The sequence below is a fragment of the Saccostrea echinata genome, unplaced genomic scaffold, assembly GCF_033153115.1.
Source record: "Saccostrea echinata isolate AGI-Se365-2 ecotype Australia unplaced genomic scaffold, CSIRO_AGI_Sech_v1 ptg000054l, whole genome shotgun sequence".
NCBI classification, from domain to species: domain Eukaryota; kingdom Metazoa; phylum Mollusca; class Bivalvia; order Ostreida; family Ostreidae; genus Saccostrea; species Saccostrea echinata.
The window spans coordinates 43140678-43157916 of NW_026889803.1; the positions used below are offsets into that span (position 1 = coordinate 43140678).

Genomic DNA, 17239 nt, shown 5'->3' on the forward strand with positions numbered 1-17239 from the left:
TTCCGGGAGTTTTCGAATGTATGGAAGAACGCTCCAGACATAAAATGCGATTATAGAAATGTTTCAACGCCTAAATTTAACGTTGTGACTTACTGGTACTCATCAAATTTTGTATTTAAAAAATCTAAATGCCATACAAAGGCTAAAACGTGTTAAAGTAGGTGATGAAATGCCAAAAATGTTAAAGGTTCCATGTGCTATAAAGTTCTAGTGTCGAAACGTCGTGCAACCGTTTTTACTTTCATGATGGCACCGCTGAAAATCCTAGTTGGTAGGTTTTTGGTATTTTCTTTAGCTGTCTCGCAACTCAAGTTGCAGATATATTACTAATTTTTTATGTTAAGATGTAGTTAAGCAAAAAATCCCACCATAGCATTGTCATTGATCATAATTTAAAAGATGCGCTTAATCCGAGATTCCTCTAACTCTCACTCGCCTTTAGGCCTAGTTTATCATGTGTTTACAGCTGCTAAATTTTGACATGCAAGGGGATAATCAGTCTGACTCACTCGGCACATGACAAAATATTAAGCTGTAAAAAAGACAGAGGAATTTCGGGTTTTGCACTCATCAGCTACATAAAGTGATAAAAAGAGGGTAGCTGATGTTACAGTTTTATTCTGAATTTCTAATGTTTCTATGGTTAATATTTGTATTGCAGTTAAAATGATATATTTACATTCCACATGTATTTTGCTTATGAAGTGTGTGGAAAGTATATGGCACCTCATTTAAATCACCATAACACAGACGGGGGTCAAAAGGTTAAAGGGCCTGGACACAGTTGCATTCTGTTTACATTTTAAATTTATATGCCTATTCAAAAAATAAAACCAGTTAAATGAATTGAACTTACATGAATAATCTTAGAATTCAATGACAACAACATTCTTCTTTACATCACGTCAAACATTTGTTTTTGTAAACAAGCTCTGTTATTGTTAATGTTTACGTTTGCACACATCACTGTGCATGGACTAACAATACTGGTGAGTTGGTTTTGCTTTCTCACATTTTTACTCTGAGTTTTCTGGATTATGGTTTTAATATTTTTCATTAATACACAGCAAAATTTCTACTTTTCCAAACTATTAAGTAGCAATCAAACATGTCCCGAAATTCGTAGTTTCAATAATTTCCAGATAAAGGAAGTTTCTGAACACGCTTATATTATATTTCTGTGTGAAATGCTGTTGCAACATATAAGTCATGATATTATACAGAAAATTTGAGAAAATATAATTTCAAATCTGTGTCCAGGCCCCTTTAAAGTATAATTTTTATTTTATAATTTTGATGTCGCAAATGTTGAAGGCTCTGCAACATCATAAGTAAACTGCAACATCATAAGCAAAAATCAAAATTCATGCTGTCATTGAACAGTTAAATGGTAATAGCTGATGGAATGGATTTTCCATCAATTGTAACTTACCTGAAGAATAATACAGTGAGGGATATTGAATTAATTATATAAAAACATTTGCAGACAAGGCAGGGAGTTAAAATATGTAAATTGATACACTCTTCAGAAAAAGGAATGTGTCGTAATTTTTTTTTGTCGGTTTCTGCACCACATCCTTCAGGTATAAAAGTGCTATCAAAAGCTGGAGTTCTCTATATTTTGATTCTGTTTTATTTGTCTCTGAAAATTGACACTACATATATTTAAAAATGCTGAATCTGAATGTTGCATATCACAAAAAGGAAATTGAGCAACTGGAAGCAGGTGTACCACAGTCTACATTTGCAAGAGGTTTTAAATTAATCTTGCATAAATATAGGATCTCCCATGATTTGTAGTTGGATATGATTTTTATGCAACGAGTTGTGTGTTTTTATCCTCGAGCCTTGGCAAGGGGATAAATACACACAATGAGTTGTATAAAAATCATATCCAGCTACAAATCATGGGAGATTCTTTTTATCCCTTGTTTTATGCATCACTATCAATATTTTACACCATTTTATACATGAATCCACTTTATTTTACTTCATCACTTTCACGCAAAACCCATTGTGATGTCACAGCAGTGGGATATGAAAAAAATATCTATTGAGTGATATCCATGGGATAAGGGGTAAACATGGGGTAAAGCACCATATTATCTAACCTATGAAACAGATACCAATATGGTACAGCAAATGATCGCCAAAAATATGGCAGGCCATGCGTGACATCAGCAGCACAGGGTCGCTTCAGTGGTTTGCATATTTTTCATCAATGTTTCACAATAATGTCATCTACAGCATTAGCTATCTCTGAAGTGCACAGAATATCTAACAAGACCCTTTGCAATTGAATATATATGGGATTCTGGAATTATCACCAGATCGAGGACTTATTTATGCCATTGTTCTGACCCCACAACACAACAAAATATCAACTTCAAAGGTCTCAGACCAAAAGAGTATGGCCACAGCAACACCGCTGAACAGTTTGGTTTAGATACTATATGTTTATTGCAAAGCCTGATGTAAGAGTGCATAAGCTTTCTAATGAATGTTTTACAAAAAAATGCCTCCGGGAAGTTGATAGATTTAGTGGTGGTAGTGTAATGATGTGGAAATCTGTATTATATACAAGTAGGACAGATTTGGTTCATATTCAAAGGACTTTGATGGAAAACTGTACTCTTACGACGTCCTACCTGCACATGTCTTTCCAATAATGCAGCATCCTGGAGCCATATTTCAGTCTGGCAATACATGGTCAAATACTGCTTGTTTGACAATCGCATTCGTGCAAAGCCAGAGCATCCTGTTCTGCCTTGGCCATCTAAATTGCCAGATTTAAACCCCATTGAATATGCATTGGAAAAAATGGATAGGCATATACACCAAAGATAATCACATCCCCAAGCTCTGTAACAGCTAATAAAAGCACTACATTTAGAGTGGGATAGCATTCTCATACAGTTTTTATTCACTCATTTGCATCCATTGGGATGACGTTTTAGGCTATCATTGGTGTGAGCAGGGGGCATACCAGATATAGACCTTTAATGACCTTAACTTGAACTGTCTATGATATTGTAAAATTTTTGAGTAATTATAACATTTAGGTTGTAGACCTATTGTTTACCACATTTCTTTATTATCAATAAATCATTCTACTAAATAATTTTTATGTTCAATGTGACACTACAATTTTACTATACGTTTTCTTTTTTCGAAGAGTTTATAATAAGCCATTGAATCATTATTTTTTGAAAGATGAAGTCTCATAACTGCTACTGTGTGTGCAAACAAATTTTCATGATGCGCTAATGAATGTTACTCAATTTTTTGGCAATATTGTTAAAAGCAGTATTTTTATGGTAATATGTGCTGATTGCTTCATCATTTATAATGCCATAACACAGTTGGGGAGGTCAAAAGATTAAGTAATGATTTTTAACTCACCTCAAGGAAGTTGGGGGGAGCTTAATATGTAATATATGTACCCTCAGCGTCAGCATCCCAGGTTAAAGTTTTTGGAGCAGTTTTCTTTTTAAGTACTTCTGTGCCCTACATTAATCAGAGATGCATGGAAGGTTTTCCCTATCTGTTGCATAAATTTGCCATGACTGTGAAAGGGAAAGGCAAAAAAGAGAATTGCAAAAAGAATATATTTAATATCTAATTATGATTTTTCAGACTATTCTTAGGTATGTTTGTTTCAGATTTATGTAAATCTGACCCAAAAATTTAAAGAAACTCTACTAGTTTCCTGTGTTATATATGAAGACTTAGTCAGCTGTGAGACCTAAGGTAAGTTTGTATGCAAGTCGGTTAACCTATCACAGATTGCCATCCCTAATATAAAGACAATCCTATTCGTTATCTAGAATTTGATTCTTTTACTAAAACCAGTGGTATAGTGTAAATGCATCTTGTATATGAAATTCCAATCAGCTATTAACTTTTTAACAAGATTAAGCCTAAAACTTTGTTTTTGAAAAAGAGCTGGGCAACTTTTTCCAGATTAATTTTTTGTAGATATCATTGTTTATTTCTAAAATTTATAGATGAAAGATTATAATTAAAGTTTCAACAAATTTAACAGTAATCAAAGAATGTTTTTCAGTGTATCATCCAAGTATATCTTGAGAGAAATTTTGCTTTTTTGTAGAGAATAAAATGGCCTCTGATCTTTTGATGGGTGCCATTCACAACAAAGACTTGCTGTCTGTCAAAAAAATCTATGAGATGGAGACAAGAGAAGATAATTTCTTCTCACTGGACTCCATCAACAGGGAAGAACAGATGACCCCTCTGTGCTTGGCAGCAAAACTTGGAAATAAGGAGATAGTGGAGTTTCTCCTGCAAACTGGGGCCAAACCAAATATTGCATGCACGTGTGTCCACAGAAACAAAGCTGCTTTGCATTTTGCTTGTGAACACTGTCATGCTGATTCAGCTCAAATTGTGCAACTTCTGATAAATGCTGGTGCTAATGTGGAGCAAGAAACTTTTGATTTTGAGAAAGCACTGCATTTTGCATGTGAATTCAACAACCTGCCAGTTGTGGAATGTCTAGTGGTGAGTGGGGCTGATATTAACTGTGTCAATTTAGATGGAAAATCACCTTTGTCCTTAGCTTGTTCAAGAAAAAAACACCCAAGAACTCTGTCCATAATCAAATTTTTAATTGATAATGGAGCAGATACTAATAACTCAGATGGAATGCAGAATATCAACCCAGTCAGATTGCTTATTCAAAACAAAAACATAGAGGGCGTTCATTACTTGATTGACAAGCAGCTTTTACCTCAAGATGAGGATTTTTTAACAGATGCTGTATTGACCTCATATCCAGAAATGGTGAAAGTCTTGATAGATCAACAAATTGAAATCAACGAATCTTCCTCCCTGTTTCAGTTGACTGCCCTCCATCAAGCATGCATGTCCCCTGTGGTCAGCCCAGAGATTGTGGAAATATTACTGATGCATGGTGCTAATCCAGATGTTAAGAGCAAGTTAAAAGATACTCCTCTTCATTATGCATGCCAAAAAGGAAATGTCCATAAGGTGGTGTTGTTGCTCAAATATGGTGCAACCATTAACAATTCTAATAAGCATGGATTTACTCCACTTGATGCTTGTTTTGTGAAATCAAGTTGTACAAGTGATAAGAAGCTGTTGATTATGAAATGTTTTGTGTTTGCGGGGCTAAAAGTTGACAATGCCTTACAACAAAAAATGTCCAGATTTAAAGATCACATAGATCCAGTAGAATTCACCTTGATAGACAGTCAGCTAGCTACTTACTTGAAGGCTCCGATGAGTCTTTTGAGTATATGCAGGATTTTTATAAGGCAGAGAATAAATTTGCACAACCAGAATATCCAAGGCATGTTGTCACAGGAACTACCTTCTGCTGTTTGTGAATTTCTACAGTTTTCTGATTTGTTGTCTTTGTGTGAAAAAGACCAAGACTGAATGTAGAAATGATAAATATTTATGAACTTTTTTTGTCCCAGTATTATCATTTCAAAGTGGTTGCATATCCATAATATTTGTTGTAATTTGGAATTTGATGCTTATTTATTATTAGAGCTCATCAAGATGCAGGTGTCCTATAGGAATCACCTATCTGTCTGTCAACACTTGTATCTGACATAAGAACTGGAGTAACACTGCATGTTTACTATGTGTGTGTGTGTGGGGGGGGGGGGGATTAGAGGAGGAAACTACCTGTATTGACCAGTTGGTCAAAGGTCAAAAGTAAACTACATAAATTGTACTGGTTGTTTTTATTATCATTCCTACAAAGGTAGAGAGTGGTTGATGGAAGACATCTGGACTTTTTGGAGTCACTTAATTGGTCTAAGGTCAAAGCTAAAGATTATCAAAATGACCAGTGTGATGCAATGATATGGACATTTTGTAGCCTGTAGATTTCATATGTAGTATAAATGGAAAATGGTTAGAGGAAGACTTTTAAGTCACTTCTCAAAGGTCAAGGTCACTGATTGAGATTAAAATGTGTGATGCAATAACTAATCCTACAGGTTTTAATTTACTTCAGGAATGCTTTGAAAAGAATCACTTGGTCAAAGGTCAGAATTGTTCTCAAATAACCAGTGTGATGCAATAACAGGAATAGTTTTACAACTGAAAATCTTTTTTTATAACTACATATTATATATGAAGATTTGTTAAAAGGAGAAGAAATTTCTTGAATAAGGTCAAAAGTTAGACTATTTAAATGGGTGTTATATAAGAGATGCAGTTGCTGAAAAATTTGGTATTTTTGAAGCTAATGAAAACATTTTTACTACATGTACATAGGTGAACAATGACTTTGAGTTAATTCTTTCAACGGTCAACATTAAAGTGGTTTATCTTCATGACCACAGATTATGTGGTACAAATTTTGAGTATAATTCAGAATGCAAAAAAATATTCACACCACAATTAAAAAGACTATTATATATACATTCTATATGGCCAATTGTTCAAAGGACAATGTCAAAATCTTAGATTATTGATACCTAATATAAGCATACCGTTTGACTTTGTTAGTTTTCTAGTTTTAATTTCACCTGAGCAAAGAGGCTCAAGCGAGTTTTTCTAATTGAAAAGTGTCTGACCTGTCTTTTCATCATGTATAGTCTGTACACTTTCACTTCTTTCGACTTCTTCTCCAGAGCAACTGGACCAAATTCAACCAATCTTATCACAAAGCATCCTTTAATGGTTAAGGTGATTGAAGATTCTTCAAATGAAAGTCCATGCCCTCTTTCAAGGGGAGATAATTAAGAATTTTTGAAAATTTAATGGCATCTAATTCAAGAACCACGTACAGGACCAGAATGATGAAACTTTTGTGAAAGCTTCATTATCTAGTGTAGAGTCAACTTTGTTCAAAACATGACCCCGAGGGGTAGGTTGGGGCCACAATGGGAGATCACATGTATGTAGGAAAAATGTTGTTCTCAAGATTAAGTGTTTTAAAGAATCTTATTAAAAAAGCTATGATTAGTCATATTATTTGGAAGCATCCTCAAGAAGTGTAGATTCAAGTTTATTCAAAACTTGACCCCTCGGGGTAGGGTGGGGCCACAACAAGGGATCAAAGTTTTACATAGAAATATGAAGGAAAAAATCTTAAAAATCTTCTTCTCAAGAACAGCAAAGCTATGATCATGATGATTAGTAATATTTGTATGGAAGCATCCTCTGGTTGTGTAGATTCAAATTTGATCAAATCATGACCGTTTGAGATAGAATGGAGCCACAATATGTGATCAAAGTTTTACTTAGGAATATATCAGAAAAAATCTGCTGCTGCTGAAGAACAGTAGATACGGCCTTAGGAACTCATTTAAGCATAGTGGCCCATTGGCCTGTTGTTATTATTATATTTAGTGTTGTCATTTCTAATTCTGGAGTATACTGCAAAAAAAAAAAAAAAAACTTCAAAGAATGTTTATGTATTATAAAGTATAGGCAGTACATTTATGACTTTGTTGAAGGAAATTAATTTGTATTTAGATATTCTATTTATCTTAAGTACAAGTAGAATTGATATCTATTGTTTGATTAAGGATTGTTTTTTTCCCCTCAGTTATTAAACTGTTGATTTTCAAACATAATTATTTATTTTGATTTATTATATTAACTTTAATTGTCTATAGTACAACTTTCTCCTGGTGCAAAAGCCATTTATACAATATCTGTGTACTGGAAGGGGAAGGGGGGATAGTGACTGCATGACCTGTGCATGCATCATATCCACACCATGTATCCATACTTATGCTTGCTTCAGAGGTCATGACATGCTAAGTTGCAAGAGGAATAAACCAGAAGATGTGTCAAAGGTCAAGGTCAGAGGAATAATGGATTATGAACATGTAGTAGTTACAAATTAGGAGGTTCATGTAAAAGATGCACAAACAAAGGAGGGTGTTATGGTGGAATATTATATGCAGGTTATTTTTCTACAGATTTAATCCAAGATAATTATGTCATATATCAACATGCAACATAACTATGTTGATCTTCATGCAAGAAAAATGTAATCAGATAGGAATTTTCAAATATTGCCCTTCAAGCATACTAGATACAACTTATTTATGTTGGCAAACAAGCAATTTTATGTTGACATGCAACTTATTATCATCTATTATAAACCTGAAATGATTTTCTTCTTAAGCGGGCTCCAGTGGATTTGTGGGACGAAATCTTGTTCGACTGTTGTCTAGATCAGAATGTGAAATCATACAGCTAAACAGACGAAGTAAACCCTCTCGAAGCAAATTAAGCAAAGAAATCACTTGGGTAAGGTCTGTTTATTTATCAGATTTTTGTTTTGGATTAATAGTATTATTTTTATGCTTGAATTCTAAAATGTAAATAATGATAAGCATAATTATAACTGTACATAGCCCCCCCTTTCCTCTTAAAAAAAGGAGGATGTTGCATGTAAGCATTGATTTCTTTGGAAGAGTGTTGGCCACTCTTGATTAGAAAGACATATTTCTGTTTTTGTTGCTTTTTCAATGTGCATGTGAACCATGTATTCTGTTTTGTTTTTGAAATACAGAGTGAGGTGAATGACAATGGATTTCCAAGTGATCTAGATGTCCTCGTAAACTGTTGTGGTTACAACATTCTGAATCCATTTAAGAGGTAATTCTTCTTCTTTGCCATTTCAGTCTTTGAAGGGTAAAAACCTATTTCTGAAGTCTCGTATATCTCACTTCCTTGATTCTGCATGACATATTACATGATGAAATTGAGTTGCCATTTAAAGGCATTGGGACAGGTGAATTTCAAGAAATTTCAATTTCTGCCTTGACCAAACTTAACGACCCTCTATACATAATGAAAAAGTTTTTGGACATTGAGAAAATTAAATTGTAAAAAGGTGTAAATATTGAGTTGATCTCTTTCATTTTCAGCATAGGTTTATCTACCATTTACAGATTTACCCCCAGGAAAAATGAAACTTTAATGTCATTTCTGATAGCAGCATTAAGATTTTTATCTTTATGATTATTTTAATTTTGCAGGTTCAATGCTGAATATAAAGAGCAAGTGGAGTCTAGTCGTATAGAGACGTCTAAAATATTATCTCAGTATTGTGATACTACTCCTCGCACTCCCAAAGCTTTCATCAGTATGTCTGGAGTAGGTACGCAAATAAAAGCTTCTGTGGTATTCCTCCAGTTATACACATGTGCTTCAAATACATGTTGTTTGAAAGCATTATTTCAAATGGAAATTAGAATGTTGACATTTCCTTAATATTTTACAAATTTAAAGAATATAATTACATTTTTAAAAAGAAAGTTTATATTAAATACCGGTAAAATCCATTTTAAATCTAGGTGCAAATAATAAAATTGGTAAACTACAGAAAATTTGGGACTGGCTTCACAAAAAAATTGAACTTTGTAAAATTGCTTTCACTGGCGTATTTTGTTACTTTTTTTTCCAGCCATATATAAGCCTGACCCAGTCAAAGAATACACCGAAGATTCCCCGGTACAGCCGTATGATTACATGTCAAACCTCGTCAAAGACTGGGAGTTAGCGGCCAAAATTCATGCAGACACAGAGAAAAAATGCCGACAGGTCATTTTACGATCAGGTTAGTATCAGTGAGTTGCTCAAGGGATCACTGAATATTTTCTATAAAAAGGAAATTGTAATTAGAGACTATGTTTGGAATTGATAGTTATTATGAAACACACAAAAATTAACATTTTTATGCCCCACCATGAATATGGCCGGGGCATATAGTGTTTGTCATGTCTGTCTACCGCCCTTCCGTAATACTTTGCATTTAGCTCAGTTTCAAAGAAACTATTCAAGATATTTTTATCAAACCATATATGCTGATACATACTGGTAAGGACTATTCAACTTCTTCAACATTTTTGACCTTGACCTCACTTTTCTTAAATTAGTTTTTAGCAAAGTTTCAAAGAAACAAATGAAGATATTTTTATAAAACCGTATAAGCTGATACTTACTGGTGAGTTCTATTCAACTTCATCAACATTTTTTTACCTTGACCTTTCCTTTGACTTCGACTTCACTTTTCTTAAATTTGTGTTTAGCTAAGTTTCATAGAAACAAATGAAGATATAATTATCAAACTTTATATGCTGATACACATTAGAAGAGTTATTCAAGTTCATCACTTTTTTGTCCTTGACCTTTCCTTTGACCTTGACCTAACTTTTTTCAAATTTGTGTGTAGCTCAGTTTCAAAGAAATTATTCTAGATAATTTTTATGTAAGCCTGTGCACTAATAAATTATTTGTTGAGAATTTATCAACTGTGTCCAAATTTTTTACCTTGACCTTCCCAATGACCTTTGACTTTACTATTTATTGTGTATAAAACTCAGTTTTAAAGAAACTATTCAAGATATTTTCATCAAACTTCATGCACTTACACAAATTTTCATATTTCATTACTAATGAACCCTGGGCGGGGGCATTCATTCCCTATGCACATATTTCTAGTCCTTTTTAAATTCAACCTTTAGAGCACAGGCACTTGACATTTTAAACCTTTCTCTTTATTGATAAAATATCCCCATACTATATTAGTATGGGGATATTTTTATCAATAAAGAGAAAGGTTAAAACTTCAAGTGCCTGTGCTTTAGAGAGAAATATACAGAAATAGTAATTTTTTTAATCTTATTTTTACCTTACTGTCATTTAGCAAAAAATCTGAGTAGGTACATGTTTACAAGTATTGATAAGGGCCCAGCATGAAAATGCAGGAGCCCTAAAGGAATCACATTGTCTGTCCATCTGTTTTTTCTGTAAACACTTTTGTTGTGACGAGTTTTAAATGATATGCTTTCAAATTTTGTACGTAACTACTTTACTGTAAGAGCAAGACACCTACAAAGTTTAGGGTCATATCACTTGTTTGTCTATACATGTGTTTGAAGGTATATCGTGGACTTTTTTGTGACTTGATAACTTGACAGTTTTCAACATAACATTTTCACATTTTACACAGAAGAACTTTACTATAAGAGAAAGGCCATTATAATTTAAGTGTCATTTCATTTTGTCTGTATGTACATATGTATGCCTGAATGTACATCTTGTTAGTCCTTTAACAGCCCTTAGCAGGCCCTCTCTGACTATGTCAGTTCTCTTGTTTCTGATAATTTGAGAAATCAGAATAAATTGGAGCAAACATTACCAAGTAGAGAAGAATGTAGCTTGTCAGACAATATGCTGAAGAAAAATTGATCAATACTTAAATATACATGTATTGGCTTGCACTGTCACTATATTATCATTGATTAAGTTAATCCAGTCGTCTATGGTGCCTCTAAAATAAAGCTCTTGCTCTCTTTACAGGAGTAGTTTTAGGACGAGATGGTGGTTTGATACAAAACCAGTACTGGCAGTTTTACTTTGGTTTAGGTGGCCCCATTGGTAAAGGAACACAATGGTTACCATGGATTCATGTGGACGATGTTGCTAGTTTAATTCATTTCTCTATTTTCAATGATCATGTTCGGGGTATATTAAATGCTGTGGCTCCTGACACTGTCACAAATGAACAATTTTCAAAGGCTTTTGGCGCTGCATTGGGACGTCCAGCAATTTTACCTACACCAGGTTTTGTCATGAACCTTGTTTTCGGAAGTGAACGTTCTGTGGTAGTTTTGGAGGGACAAAAAGTTATTCCCAAAAGAACTTTAGAAACAGGTTTTCAGTTTCGGTATCCAAAGGTACAAGATGCTTTGCGTCAGTGTGTTGGATGAGGATTGTTAAGCCTTTAATTCCAGTTAATGTATTTTCAAGCATCATTTATAATTGATATTATTGTTCTTAGGACTGTTGTTTTCTTGCTTTTTGAGAACAGATTTTGAGTAAAACTTTGTGCTAAATCTATTTGTTATTAACAAAGATATGTCAACTAAAGTTCTTAAATAAATGACTGTTCTTGCAATTCTAATGCCATATTTGATATTATGGTGTGAGTTCTAAAGTTTCCCTCTAGATCTGCCCATGAACCATGCATTTAATTATTTAAGTTCCCCAAACGAGGTTTGGGAATATACTGTTTTTTTATCAATTGATATATGCTGTGGCAATTAAATCTGTGTAAGATCCGAAGGACACCGTGTAGGTCTTGACATCCATGCTATGGCCAGCCATTGTGAATCTACAGTCTCTGTTTTGGCGCACAAAGAAGCAGACGGTATACATGGCAAGGTCAAACTCAGGACTGGAGCCGACAATGAATGAACTAAGGGATTTAATCTGATGATGCCACTGGAAGTGAGTGCCTATAATTTCCGGCTTTATAAATTAAAAAAAAACTTATAAAAAAGGTTATTTAATAAATTTTTCGTCCTTTTTAGAAAATTTCAATAGAACAATATTATTAATATTTCTCTATTTTAAATAACTCAAAACGTTCGTCCTTTTATAAATATCAATAGAACAATACATTTTCTCTATTTTAAATAACTCGAAACGATCGATTGCTTACCTGTTTTGTATAGACAAAGCCAAGATAGTTAAGGTTTCCATGCTTTTCTTCGAGGTAATATTGGATCCAATTGTGAAAACCGTCAACTTTTGAGCTGGTAGTTTCACCAACAAAAACGTGTTCAAATCCACTTGTATCTTCGTGTGTCGTGTGAGATGAGCGGGGGTAAAATTCAAACCAAATTTTCCTCAGAGTGCTTATAAAGGCCGACATCGAACTCCCGGTGTATCCTTTTTTTCAAATTGTATACAATATTTACTTTAACTACATCTGCAATTATGGTAAAGTTGACATTAAAATTCCTTCTATCAGATGAGTTACTGAGGTAGAAGGAGAATCAAGACAAGTGAGGAAATGGGTACATGTATATTCAATTCTCTGATTTAACAGCAGTGGAGTAAAGCGAAATGATGAATACAACGAATTTTCAAACTAAGCTATGGTAGAGAAAAAAAATTCTGAAAACCTTTTGAGTGTAGGAACTGCTGTGCTAGTTTTATGACACTCGTCTGCGAAATCTGGGAGAGAAACATGGAGACTTCTGTATCCTCGGTCGTTGTCTGGTATTCACTTGTTCCGGTCCTGTAGTGGTAGTTGTTCAGAAGGGAAATAAAAGTGGAATAAGTTGGTCTATGAAATAGGTGACCCTCATTTACATAGCTAAAGAACCTGAAAAAACGGAACAATTCATCATTTTGTATATTAAGGTTCATCAACCCTTTGATAAGAGAGATATCTCTTACTGAGATAAATTACAATTATTCTCGTATAAAATTGTCAAGTAAAAAGCTATTTATGTCAAACTTTGACCCAGTTTTTGCTAAGGTATTCTAAAATTTTTACATCTTAATCGTAGTAGATTTGTTTTGGAAAATCACTAGCGTTAACATCTGGTTAATATGTGAAAAAAAAAAAAAAACGGATAATGAACCCTAAAACGCTCATTATTTGGCCTTTTACTGTTAGAGACGTTGTTATAAGGACACTACTCACCTGTTAGGGGCATTATCCACACCTGAATGCCCAGTTGGAGAATGACCTTGAAGGTTATACCTGATGTCATGAGAACTTGCTCGGTTAACATCTTCGTTCCAGAGGTTAGTCATAAATTGTGAAAGTTCGCCGTCAGCAACAAAGGCTACTGTTGTTGCAAGACCTACATGATATGTTAATATGAATGTGGTCAATTTGTTAATAACTGATTCTGAAAAATTCACTGAAATTAGTACGAGTGATGAAGTAAACGGTAAAGTATTTCACAGGGTTTTGTTTTTCAATCCAATGCGTGTTTCATCCATGCAGAAGTTTCTGTAAAGAATGAGCTCTACTTAAGAGGAAGAGAAATGTAGAACCTGGACTTGAAACACTCTATTTTTGTTTAACATGCCGAAATACATTTACATGTACATATATACTAATATATCCTGGTGTTTTTCTAACTTTGTACCAAGTTACCAAAACTGTAGGAGGAGTTGCAGCTATACTGATTCTATTTTAATTAACCACAACTACTTTGACCATCGAAATTTAATGTGAATCATGGTATCGTATACCTTTATTCCAATTTTTTTTAAAAATCAAAACTAACCTGAAGAAAGAATTAAATATTCCTCTTAGTAACTGTGGCAACATCATTCATCGATTTAAAAAAAAAACTGTTTGATAGAAAGATACATGTACCTTTCTTATTTTTGTCGACTTATGTACCAGGTTTTCTATGAAATCGGAGGAAAACTCAAGGAAGAACAAGCGTTTTGAAATTTTCACAGAATTTTCTTTTTTTAGTAACCATGACAACACCGTCTAAATAAAAAGAGAGGAATTATGTACCTTAGTAGCCTTACTAGCCTACTTGTATCGGACTAACTATGGGAGGGGTAGCATTTTGAAAAAAAAAATGTGTCCATAGGACATGAATGCCCCACCCAAGGTACTTTTGTGATATAATGCAACAGTAAAACGAAATGTACTTGCTCTTTTGATCTAAAGTTATCCATTTTGGAATTCTTATAGATGAAGTAAGGGCAAAATAAGGAAAAAATGTGAAATGCATAATTAATTGCTCTCACCAATGTGCTTCAGTATAGAAGGTTTGATGAAAAATTCTTGAACATTGTATCTAAAACTTAGATTAATGCAAAATGAGGGAAAAGTGAGGTCAAGGTCATTAGGAAGGTCTAGAGAAGATAATGACACAGCTGAATTGTTGTCACTAGTATTATTGTATGAAGTTTGAAGAAAATATTAGAAACAGTTTCTTCTAAACTGTGCTGAATATGAAGCAATTTATAGCATGTTCAAGGTCATACAGCAGGTCAAGGTCAATTGTATCTTTTTATGAAGTTTGATGAAAATATCTATGAAACTATGATAAAAAGTGACAAATAGTTTGGTTAATGTCACATGGAAGATGAAGGGCAAAAAGTTGAATTGCTCTAATAAATTTTTATCTTTGTATGAAGTTTGCATGATGAAAAGATTTTGAACGGTTTCTTCATAACTAAGATAAAATGAAAATAGTTGAGTCAATGTCATAGGGAAATTCAAGGTCAGAAAATTATTACACAGTTGAATAGTTACAACCGATATCAGTGTATGAGTTTTGATGAAAAATATTTACAATTTCTTCTAAACTGCTAAATGCAAGAAAAAATGAGGTCAAGGTCATATTGAAGGTCAAGGTAAAAAAATTATGACACATTGTAAAAGCGCCCACTAGTGTGTATCAGTGTTTGAATTTTGATTTAAAAATATCTTGAATAGTTACTTTGAAACTGAACAAAACACAAAATAGGGAATAGCGAAGTCAAAGTCACAGGGAAGGTCTAGGTCAGAAGATTATGCCACAGCTGAAAATTTCTCATCAAAATGTATCAATGTGTGAGTTTAGGTTAAAATATCTTGAATAGTGTCTTTGAAACGGGGCTAAACGCAAAGTGTGACGGACGGACAGACAGATGGACGAAAAAAAAAGGAAGGACGGAATACGGACATGACAAGCACTATATGCCCAGGTTATATTCATGGCGGGGCATAAAATGGTTTCAAAAAATCATACAGACATATGTGAGTTCTTTTTTATACTGTTTAGATTCAAATACAGTATGTTCATTTCATGGCTTCAGGGGTTAGGAAGGGGCCGCGATAAAGGATCAAATATGTACTGGAAAAAAATCCTACAGACAACAGACACCATTCCATCGCATAAGATATGTTCTTCGACCAATACAACTTAAAAAGTGGTCCTTGGACCATAGTGCTCACCTGCTGTTCTTAAAAGAGTTTTTGAATTTCCTTTATATTCTAATAATTTTTTTTGATTCCGTACTGTGGCCCCAACCAACACCCCTAAGGTCATGATTTGGACAACTTGAATCTGCACTACCTGAGGAAAATCACTTAACACAACTATGCTGTGCTCGAAAAGTTTTTTAAAGATTTTTTTCCAGTACATATGTATATTCCAACATAAAACTTTGATCCTTTATCGTGGCCCCATCCTAACCCCGGGAGCCATGAAGCCATGAAATGAACATATTTGAATCTAAACAGTATAAAAAAAAGAACTCATTTAAGTTTTTTTCTTTTCTGGCCTGGTGGGTTTGTGAAAATAAAATTTTCAAATGATACCACAAAATTTTCACTATTTCTTAGTTATCTCCCCTTGACCCCCTTCGCCCAAGGATGCTTTGAAAAAAGTTTGGTTGAAATTGGCTCGGTGCTTCTGCAGAAAGAAGTTGAAAAGGTGAATGTATACAGACAACACGCGGAAGACTGACAGAAGGAAACCCTACGATCGGACGAGTTAACAGGCTCGGATGAGCTAAAAATCGCAATTGCACACACACGATAACAAAAAAAAAGTTTGTGTATATTGAACGTTAGTCCGAAATATCTGACGTTTTCCAGGTGTTTTCATGATTTTGATATTTGACGTTCCTGTCAAGTCAAACATCAAAATCGTGAAAACGCCCGGAAAACGTCAAATATTTCGGACTAATTGAACGTGGGATGAAAAATAATTAGTACCAGGTATTTGAATTATGATCATTTACTTAATTGTTACCTGCGACATAGAAGATACAGGCATATGTTAATTCCATGGCGCTCAAATCTCGTAGTGTACGGCGTTCCCCACTGATAACAGTCATGTAATGCTGCGTGGTTTAGAACTCTATTTCGGACATACACAAATGTCCACGGTTATTTTGGACATTCTGTCCTGCCTTGAATCAGATGAATAGACCTTTAATTGTTTCCGTTTCCTGGAATTTATTTTGAAAATCTTTAGCTTTTTGTTGTTGTATTTTCCTACTTGGGTTTGATTTATTTATTTCACGGCATTAATTTACTGTCCAGATCCTGGAATATGCCAGTGCTCAACCTTACAACAACAAAAAGGGGGGGGGGGGCAACCAGCATCTAAAGGAAATTTACTGTAGCAAAATACTATACTCGGAAAAAAGGGGGAGGGCTGGCCTGCTTGATAATTCCTGTATACCGGTAAGCGGCTACGTTACCGTATCACGTGCTTCAAAGTCAGTTATCGTCCTCATGAATAGAAAGAAAAAAAAACGTAAGTTGGTACCAAGAAATACACAGGTGATATATGAAAGCACCAACCGTTCACAAGTTATGGACAAGGTTAATTTTTTACAAGAGTAAATCAAATTCCAAGATCAAGAGGTAAAAAATGTTGTTGGTACCAAAGGGAAGGTCTGGTCACAGAAATACACTTGTGAAATATAAAAGCCATAGCACCAGTCGTTC

General features: G+C 34.2%; 2 protein-coding genes across 3 annotated transcripts; one reads left to right on the forward strand and one right to left on the reverse strand.

Annotated features, from left to right (window-relative positions):
• Positions 1-176: 176 nt before the first annotated feature.
• LOC133171585 (epimerase family protein SDR39U1-like) lies at positions 177-11929 on the forward strand. 2 transcript variants are annotated; one of them, XM_061306365.1, is made up of 7 exons: positions 3667-3750; positions 4112-4606; positions 8141-8265; positions 8531-8616; positions 9000-9121; positions 9428-9580; positions 11326-11929. In XM_061306365.1, exons 2-7 carry the CDS (start codon positions 4120-4122, stop codon positions 11733-11735), a joined length of 1383 nt encoding a protein of 460 aa, XP_061162349.1. In that variant the 5' UTR covers positions 3667-3750; positions 4112-4119; the 3' UTR covers positions 11736-11929. The 2 variants fall into 2 exon arrangements, with proteins under 2 accessions (XP_061162347.1, XP_061162349.1); XM_061306363.1 differs by lacking the exons at positions 3667-3750; positions 4112-4606 and adding an exon at positions 177-271.
• On the reverse strand, positions 11900-16562 carry LOC133171586 (uridylate-specific endoribonuclease D-like). The gene is made up of 5 exons (XM_061306366.1): positions 16536-16562; positions 13463-13625; positions 12936-13138; positions 12470-12699; positions 11900-12276 (listed from the first exon to the last, which is right to left on the reverse strand). The coding sequence occupies exons 2-5, from the start codon at positions 13573-13575 to the stop codon at positions 12046-12048; spliced, it is 777 nt and encodes a 258-aa protein (XP_061162350.1). The 5' UTR covers positions 13576-13625; positions 16536-16562; the 3' UTR covers positions 11900-12045.
• Between the last annotated feature and the right edge of the window lie 677 nt (positions 16563-17239).

Excerpts from the sequence above, each read along its gene's own strand:
- LOC133171585 (XM_061306365.1), top strand. The coding sequence starts at position 4,120 with ATGGCCTCTGATCTTTTGATGGGTGCCATTCACAACAAAGACTTGCTG. Across the intron at positions 8,617-8,999 it reads ATTCTGAATCCATTTAAGAG|GTTCAATGCTGAATATAAAG; the intron begins GTAATTCTTCTT and ends TTAATTTTGCAG. Across the intron at positions 9,581-11,325 it reads ACAGGTCATTTTACGATCAG|GAGTAGTTTTAGGACGAGAT; the intron begins GTTAGTATCAGT and ends CTCTCTTTACAG.
- LOC133171586 (XM_061306366.1), bottom strand. The coding sequence starts at position 13,575 with ATGACTAACCTCTGGAACGAAGATGTTAACCGAGCAAGTTCTCATGAC. Across the intron at positions 13,139-13,462 it reads GTGGATAATGCCCCTAACAG|GTTCTTTAGCTATGTAAATG; the intron begins GTGAGTAGTGTC and ends CCGTTTTTTCAG. Across the intron at positions 12,277-12,469 it reads GCTTTGTCTATACAAAACAG|CCGGAAATTATAGGCACTCA; the intron begins GTAAGCAATCGA and ends TAATTTATAAAG.